This window comes from Otolemur garnettii, unplaced genomic scaffold (genome assembly GCF_000181295.1).
Source record: "Otolemur garnettii isolate 467f Iridium unplaced genomic scaffold, OtoGar3 scaffold00179, whole genome shotgun sequence".
In the NCBI taxonomy this organism is placed as follows: Eukaryota; Metazoa; Chordata; class Mammalia; order Primates; family Galagidae; genus Otolemur; species Otolemur garnettii.
In genome coordinates, this window is record NW_003852574.1 from 895,942 (window position 1) to 904,551 (window position 8,610).

General features: G+C 55.4%; 1 protein-coding gene across 1 annotated transcript in view; it reads right to left on the minus strand.

Moving 5' to 3' along the window:
- Nucleotides 1–8,610, minus strand: part of CELSR3 (cadherin EGF LAG seven-pass G-type receptor 3) — a 27,059-nt gene that overhangs the window by 13,356 nt on the left and 5,093 nt on the right. The window contains exons 2-16 of the mRNA XM_012811926.1: nucleotides 7,078–7,728; nucleotides 6,504–6,729; nucleotides 6,104–6,219; nucleotides 5,675–5,763; nucleotides 5,412–5,569; nucleotides 4,655–4,818; nucleotides 4,252–4,377; nucleotides 3,992–4,161; nucleotides 3,435–3,620; nucleotides 2,745–2,861; nucleotides 2,201–2,372; nucleotides 1,875–2,016; nucleotides 1,656–1,776; nucleotides 1,205–1,388; nucleotides 789–890 (exon numbers count right to left, since the gene is read on the minus strand). Of these exons, the coding sequence (XP_012667380.1) occupies nucleotides 789–890; nucleotides 1,205–1,388; nucleotides 1,656–1,776; nucleotides 1,875–2,016; nucleotides 2,201–2,372; nucleotides 2,745–2,861; nucleotides 3,435–3,620; nucleotides 3,992–4,161; nucleotides 4,252–4,377; nucleotides 4,655–4,818; nucleotides 5,412–5,569; nucleotides 5,675–5,763; nucleotides 6,104–6,219; nucleotides 6,504–6,729; nucleotides 7,078–7,728 (2,724 nt within the window). The remainder of the gene's footprint in view (nucleotides 1–788; nucleotides 891–1,204; nucleotides 1,389–1,655; nucleotides 1,777–1,874; nucleotides 2,017–2,200; nucleotides 2,373–2,744; nucleotides 2,862–3,434; nucleotides 3,621–3,991; nucleotides 4,162–4,251; nucleotides 4,378–4,654; nucleotides 4,819–5,411; nucleotides 5,570–5,674; nucleotides 5,764–6,103; nucleotides 6,220–6,503; nucleotides 6,730–7,077; nucleotides 7,729–8,610) is intronic.

Below are 8,610 nucleotides of genomic sequence, written 5' to 3' on the forward strand. Positions count from 1 at the left end.
ATGAGAATTGACTTGTGCCTTAAAGGAGCTTGTAACCAACAAGAGGGACTCTAACTTAAACACAGAATTCCCTTCCCTCCAAGACAGACTCTTAGACTGTGCAGGCACAGAAAGACATACACATGGGCATGCATACACAGACGAGCTCTGTCCAGCCACTGAGGAGGCCTCAAGCAGCAGGGAGGAGTTGTAAGGTCCTCAAACAGAGGGGAGGGATCTTCCATGATCTCAGGCAGTAGGGAGAGGCCTACAAGGACCCTCAGGAAGTGGTGATGTCCTGAGGAGGGGTCTGCAAACATCTTAGGAAGTAGGGAAGGATCTTCAGATTCCCAGGCAATAGGGAGGCATCCTGAGGAACTCAGGCATTAAGGAAGGGATTCCAGGGTCCTCAGACAGCAGAAAGGGGCCTCCAGGGACTTCAGGCAATTAGGAATAGATTTTAGAAACCTCAGGCAGGAGGGAAGGGTCTGCGGGGATCTCAGGCAGAGGGAGGGTTCTGCAAAAGCTCTGGCAGTGGGAGGGGACAGCGCACCTGAGCAAACACGTACCCCTTACCTGTACCCCGCAATCCTGCCCAGAAGCCAAGAGAAACAGATGGAGGCTCAATGAAGGTTTAGGGAAGGACCCAGAGGCCCTGGGAGGTAGTGAGGGGCCCACATGGTCTCCCACCCCATTCCCACCTATTTACAGGACCAAGGCCACCCAACTCAGGAAAAGAAATGGCTCTAGCAGTCAGAGAAAAGGCTTACCCTTACCTTCAGCAAAGCCCTTTCCCCCCATATACTTACCCAGGGCTCCCCGAGGACAGGGCACTGTGGCCAAGATGCCAAACTTGGTCTGAGGCCACCACACACCAGATCTCAGGGACTTGGGGCAGGCATCATAGAGCACTAGGGAGAGAGGAAGTACTAAGACAGGCAGCCAGGGTCTGGGGCAAGTGGCAGCCATGTCTCGCCTACTGCCCCTCCACTGCCTACCCCAGGCCCACTGCCCACCATTGCTGTTGGCTTCTCAGGAGTGGGCCTGTAAGATTCTGTGACAAGTCACAAAGTACTTGGGGCAAATGTAGGGATCCCTGGGTATAAGTGGTCTTCCTCAGAAGCTTCCAGAGTCCCTACCCAAGAAGCCAAAAATGCTACTAATACTTGGTGGCAGCATGCTGGAATCAGCCCTCTGTGGGTGAAGCTGGGTTGAGCCTGTTTACCTCGGCAGCCACTGGCTGTCACCTCTGCAAAGGGACTGTCACAGCTGTTGCACTGGCGGCCAAGTGCTCCTGGGCGACAGGGGCACTGCCCACTGTGGGGTGCACATGAGCGCGAGGTGGAGCCCACAGGGTAGCAGTCACACGGGAGGCATGAGTCACTGCCCCGGGGTCGGTAGTGGAACTCCTGTTTGAGGATGGGTTGGGGCCTAAAGTCAGATGTCAGGGTTTGGGGAATGGTCAAAGGCAAAGGGTAAAGAGAACAACACTCAAAAGCTAAGAGGAAGACTGGGCTATAGGAGGTAAGGGAGGTGTTAGGGTCAAGGATGAGAGATGGCAACTAGCTCAAAGGACACAGGTAAGAGGTTAGGGCCCAAGTCAGGTGCCAAGGTCAGCAAGCTGGACAAGAATCAGATCCTGTCCAAAGGGTGAAAAGGTCAGGAGTCAGGCACACCTTGCAATGACACTGCCCATTTGTCTTATTGCAGTTGGGGTCAAAGCCCTTGTGAACGTCACAGTTGCAGGGGCCACAGGTTGGGCTTCCCCACCATCCCCGTGGGCACTGCTGGTCCATCCTGAGGGTGAACAACCAAATGAGATGCTCCCATGGTATCTCAGTGGCCCTCCCTGTCCCCACCAGGTCTCTCCATCATCTCAGCTCCCAGCCTCTCACCTGTGCTCACAATGGTGCCCAAAATAGCCACCTGCACAGTCACAGGTATAGCCCTGTGGGGCTCCTGGGAGGTGCCGGCATGACCCCTGGTTCTGACAGGGGTTTAAGAGACAGGCATCCACACAGCCTGGGCCATAGTAACCTGCGGATTAGGTCAGGAAGCTCAGGACACGGGTCACAGAGCATGAAAGGAAGCAAGTTCCTTAGAAGGAACTTGTCCTTCTAAGTTCCCCCCTGCCCTGACAGGCCCTCTGGATCTCCCATCTTTGTCATGAGCCCCTGGCTCCTGCCCAGATCACCCCTCCCCCAACCCTCTCAAAGCCTACCTGGCTGGCATGTGCAAGAAAAGGTCTGCCAGAGATCTTGGCAGTCCGCATGGGGTGGGCAGGGCCCAGAGGCACAGGCGTTGGTCACCACACAGCCAGGCTCCACATTCACTCGGTGGCTGGGGGGTAGCAGGGCCGGGGACCCCGAGGGTGTGGAGCCAAGCCACACCCCCTATGCATATAGCCAGCAAGGGGTAAGAACATGTCAGGGCACAAGTCTTCTACAGCCAGCCTCCTGGTCTGATAACCCCTAACATGCAGTTTCCCAAGATTCCCCCAAGAAACCAGGCCCCGCAAAATATCCTCATTCAGTCCCCTGACTTGGGTCCCTGGGGAACCCTAATTGTGCTGTCTCTGACACAGATCATCCAAGCCAGACTCTCACTTCTAATATCACAGGCTTGGCCTATCTCTGGTAACTCTGGGTCATCCATGCCCTCATGCCAACCCCAATTTGAATGCTTCCTTTCAGGTCCCAAGGAGCCCCTGACCTCTGGCTTAATGACCCTAATGTTCTATATCACATTCTCATGCTGACCCCCACCTGGATACAGCCGACCAGACCCTGAGGAACCTCTTCCTTACTGCTGGAAGGCAGGCCTCCCACGTGGAGTTGCTTTACCTTCAGGCCCTGCAGTTCACTCCCTACTGCCATGGTGTCCTGGAGAAGGGGGGGACGGTCAGCATTGGGGATCAGGATGGGGATGAACCCTGCCATTATCCTACAGTCAGTCTTGGCCTTCTTCTATCCCTGCATAGCCATACTTCCCTCTGTACCAGGGGAATGGTTTGGGAGTGAGCTGCTCTCAAGCATGGAGAATATGCTTGGTCCTAGGTAATGTGTGATAGGAAGGTTTCAGCCAGAAGCCAGCTTCATTCGCCTCCCTCCTGGACTCAGAGAAGACTGAAATTCTTTGATTTCTGATCTGGGTAGGTAGGGATCAGGGCAAAGATCAAAAGCAGCTTCCAGGAGTCAGGCCTTTGCTGGCTACAGAGGTTCCCTACACCCAGGCCAGAAATCTAGGTAGGCTCCCTGATGTAAAGAAGACCTGACAGCACACTAACCTGACTGGTGGTGTGGACTCACCAAGGATATAAGGAAGGAAACTAGGGGAAGAATGTCAGACTTGGAGCAGTACAGGGAATTGAGAGGAGCTGAGCTAGAACTGGGGTCAAACAAGGCAGTTCTGGTTGGAAGGCTGACAGCATACTACCCCAGGGTCAGAGGTCAAACCTGTAAGAGGCTAAAGTCCAGTGAGACCATGAGGACATGGTGGCCCCGCTGGCCACCTGGCTCCTCTTGCAACTCCAGCCGCAGATCATGCCACCGGCCATCACTGACAGTCACCTGGTCCAGGAGGAGGTGTGCGATACGGCCTGAGCCCTTGGTCACCGTCACGGACAGCAACCCCCGATCTATCTGTGGGTTAGAAACGCATAGCTGGAGTTAGAGCACCAAGTTGGGTTGTGGCTGAGAGGTTGTGGCTCAGAGGTCAAGAATATTAGAGTTCAGAACAGTGGTCAAGGTTATACCTAGCACACAGGGCACTGTGCCAGGAAACACCCTGTTGCTGATATCTCAGGTCAGGGGCAGTGGATTGGTGCACCTACACCTAGAGAGAACTATGCTGGTACCCTGCACCTATAGAAAATATCATGATGGGGAAGAGAATCAAGGGTCAGGTTTACAAGTGGTCAGGACATCTGGCAGAAAAGTATGCTATGTGACCATACAAAAGCCCAGAAAAATGCTGATGGCATCAGAGATTGAAATTAGAAAGGTAGACACACCTGGCAGAGAAGCATGCTGTGTGCTCCAGCCTGCACTTGCATCAGGACCCCTTGTATTGCTCGTGTCCGAAATGCCAGCCCCAGATACCATGGCACAGACACAATCATTTCACTTCCAAAGTTCCAGCTCAGCGTACCATTGCCACGAAAATGGTGGGGATGGGCCATGGCTGAGTGAATAAAAGAAGCAGGATCACTAGCCACAACCCAGGAATAGACTTTACCCTGCACACCCCTCCTGCCCCATGCTGCCCACTCACTGAGATGACAGTCTTTGCCACCGAAGCCCACAGGGCAGTCACAGCTGAAGCCACCCCAGTGCTCTGAGCAGAAGCCACTGTTTTTGCAGGGGCCTGAGTCACAAAAGTGCAATTTGGCCTGGCAGCCTGAGAGAAGAAGGCACGTGGAGGATATAAGAACATGAGGTAGGGAACATGAGTGTTGGAGGATATTGATGTCCTGAGGGGACAAAAGAGGCCATGATTGCAGCCTGATAGTCTCTCAGGGAATGGGATTGCTAGGAGTCAGTCCTTAAAGGCTGAGCTGTAGTATGGTGCTTGCCATCTAAGGAGATGGGGTTGAAGTCACCCCATGTAGTCTTCCACTCCCTCCCTATGATTGGGACAGAGCCATGGGCTGAACTCATGGGAGCTTCAGGCCTACCTGCCATGGTCCCATTGTTTGCGACAAAGGCTGCCATGTCCACTCGGCGGCCATCGATGTGCAGGTCCCGCATACAACCGATGAAGTCTTTGTGGGACACAGGGAAGTTCTCGGGGAGGTTGGGGACACCCCCCAGGAGCAGAGGACCTGTCAGGTCCAGGGACCTGGGGGTCAGGGTTCTGGGTCACTGGTGGGATTGGGATCAGAATAGGGTTGCTTCTGGGAGCCATAGGAAGTAGAGAGTAGGACTCAGAGGGTGGGGAGATTGAGGAGGGAGGATGAGGCCAGGCAAGGGAAGGAGTTAAGGCCTTACGTCAGTTGTGCATACAAAGGATAGCTCAAAATGGGCAGATAGTCTGGGGAAAGGTAGGGGAACTGGGATTGAGGGCTACAATGAAGGAACAAGGCATCAGAATGGCTGTGGTGGGCGATAGAGAAGTGGAGTCTGGAGAGCATGGTGTAAGATTAAGGGGATGGTGGGGACTTGGGGCATTAGAGAGACTAGGGTGGGAAAGTGGAGCTTTGGAGGACTAGGTGCCCAGGCATTGTGTGTGGAAGCAGGGAGTTTGGGGTAGAATATAAGACTGAGAGCTAGGGTGAACAGTCTTTCAAGGTCTTTGAGGGAAGAGGAAAATCTGGTGGTCTGGAAAAAGGATGGGGAGCTTGGCAGGGTGGGGTGACAAATGGAGTATATGAAAGATTAGGGTGGGCTTTGAGAGGCAGAAGACATATGGGCACCAGGGGGTGGGGGCCTCACTTCTTGGAGCTTGTTTGCACACCAGCAGCCGCGCATGAGTAGTTGCCAATCTCAGCACCAAACTGCAGAGCTACAGCCACATCGCAATCATCCACACTCAGCACAGCCACCTTGTCCTTGGAGGGTCCCTGAGCACCCCCTAGGGCATCTGTCCGGGGCTAAAGACCCAGGCACAACAATCAACAGTGCCCTTAGGATAACCCCAATGAGTAGAACTCAGCATCCCAACTCTCCCCATACTCTATGCCAGGGGTGGTGCCCACCTTGTTATAGTATCTCAGATGCACTGTATGCCATTGCCCATCACTCAGGCCTCCTGGAACTGTGGGGCTGACCACTGTGTTGGATTCACCTGCGGAGGAGATGCATGTGGAGAGTTACATGGGACAGCTGAATCACTCCATCCCCCAGCGCAATCACCATGCATGTATCAGATTATTCCCCCTACTGTTGACCACACTGGCTGGACCAGAGTGGCTTTGAACAGATAGAAGCAGCATACACTTTTTGGAGAAATGGGCCTTCCCACAGAGAATGATTCCAGAGCTGGGTCTTCACTATTGTGTTTGGCATGGAGGTGTGTGTTCAGGTGCACAGTGAGGCAAACCTCAGAAACTAGGGGGCTTGCATCTTCCAGCCATACAACGTACACATACACCCACTCGCCAACACACATCAGCAGAGGCACCCACCCGTGGAATATGTTAGCCGAACTTGACCAGCCATGAGCTCCAGGGCCAGGAAGTCATGCTTCTCGTTCAGGCGCCCGTTGTAGAAGAGTAGCCCGCTCGGCTGCACCGTCGCGAACCTGAGAGGGGTGGGCAGGGAACTTCAGGAGCCGGATACCACCTCACACCCACCATCCCCGCGATAAGAAGTTTCTTGGGGCACCCGCCCAGACTGGGGCAATAAAAGAAGCGACAAGGGACTGCAAGGACTGACGAGGAACCCCAGTGCAGTGACGTCAGGAGCGGGCTTCAGGGGAGGGGCGGTGTCCTGTGGGGGCGTCAGGATCGGGCAGTCAGGAATCTGAGTCTGGGTCATGTAGGTAGGGGCAGCTTGGGGCCGCGCAGACACCGGGCGGGCACCTACGAGAGGGACAGCGTTAGGTGGAAGCGCTGCCGTAGGCCGCGGAACATGACGAAAGAACTGGGCGGGAAGGAGCGGGCTGCCACCTCGCAGCGCGGGCCCTCGAAAGCGCCGCCTGCCGGGCACTGGCAGCGAAAGCCGCCGTTGGGCGCATCGGTGCAGGTTCCCCCGTTGCGGCACACGCCGGGGACGCAGCGTCCGGCTTCGGTGTCCAGTTCACAGTCTTCTCCTGGGGGCCAAGCCGTGGTCAGAGGTGGTCACAACCATGCCGCCTCTGCTCAAGCGGGTACAACGTCTGAGCGCTTCAAGGCCAGGTTCTGAGAGCCTCCCGAAAAAAGCTCCCTCTGGTCGCACCCGCTCTATCTGGACCCGCCTCGCTCCACAAGCCCGGCTGGGCCCCGCCCCTCATTCCTGCCTAAGACCTCCATTCTCTAGTGGCCTGAGGCCCACCCTGGGCCTACTTCTACGGCTTCTGGGCTTACAGCTTCCACACCGGCCCCAGTTTCTCAAAAGTGATGCCCCATCCTCACTCGCATTGCAGTCCCGCCCCCAAGTTCCCGCCTGGCGTACTGCTCACCGGTGAAACGCGGGCGGCAGACGCAAGTGTAGCCGCCTTCGCGTCGCGCACAGGCTCCGCCATTGCGACATGGGTTCGAGTAGCAGAGGTCGAGCTCGGTCTCGCAGAAGTCACCTGTGAAGCCGGGCGGGCAGCGGCAGCGCAAGCCGGCGATGGGTTGGATGGGTCGGAAGAGCGTGGAGGAAGAGGCCAGGAAGGGCGCGGACGAGTCAAAACGGAGCACTGACACGCATTTCATATAGTTCTCACAGGGCTCGCGCAGGCACACGTTGTCATCAAAGGGCAGTACATCCAGCAGCGAGCGGGCCGCTAGCGCAGCACGGCGCACGTACAACTGCTCCTGCAACTCCTCAGAGCTGAACCAGGGCCCTGCAGCACCTGTCCCAGCCCCACGGGGAGCCAGAGCGGAGAAACTCACATTGAGCACCGTGCCCCCCACGTCGGTGTCATTCTGGATGTTGAAAATGAAGACATCTTCAGCTGGTGTGGCGAGTACAGCAGCCACGCCTTCAAGGAAGTGGCCCAGCAGCGGAGACAGGAAGCGTTCTTGCCACATGTTCTCAAGGCGCACGGTCAGGCTGTTGGCCAGCAACTCCTCTGTGATGATGACCACACGCAGCACACACTGCGCTGTCACACTGTGCAGGCCGTCTGCAGGCAGGGATGGGGCAGTGGTCAGCCTGGGGTCAGCAGCTGCCCCTTCCTGGGACACAAGAGAGCTGGGGCCAATGACAGCCCAGGCCCCCAGTACCTCTAAGTCAACAGGCTAACTCACCAGGACACAAGGGAGTCTGGGACTAGTGACCACCAGCTCCCCCAGTATTAAGGGGTCAACAAGCTACTGTTTCTTTTCCCAGCCCCCAGAGGTCTGGACCAGGGATCAGCCAACCTCAACACAGTACCCAAAAGTTAGCAAGTGACTCTCCCAACAGCTCACAAAAATGTAACTAAGTGCTCAGTAACTCACACTTCCCCAAGTTATAACGGTCAGCAGGCCACCCCTACTCAGGACACAAAGAGCACCTAAGGGCCACTGGCCACCTATTCCCAGACACCATCCTTCTCTCCCCTCTCCCAGCATAGTAGAACCAGCAAAACATTCCCTCCAAGAAACAAGGAGGACTCCAAGTCAAGGATCACCCACTCCCTATCTCTAGTCAACAAACTGCTCCCTCATACCACTAGAGAGGGCCCTAGCCAATGAACACTCATGCCATCCCACAAAACCCTGAAGTCAGCAAGTTCCAGGACATATCTACACACACGCGCACACACCAGCATTTTTGAGTTAGCAAGCTGCCCACCACTTCAGATCTGGCTCCAGAGTATCCACCACAGAAATGAAGATGAGGTGCTTATCTGCTTTTGTCCACCTTGTTTCTGACCCTGGCACACAGTGGGTGGTCAATAAGTTGTTGGGAAAATTGAAGGATAAATGAAGCTGTGCCTTCTCTGGCAGTACTAGGAGTCTCTGCTCCAGATTTGGGAAACAAACAACAATAAAGCCTGTCTTCCAACTTTTGCAGCCTCCCC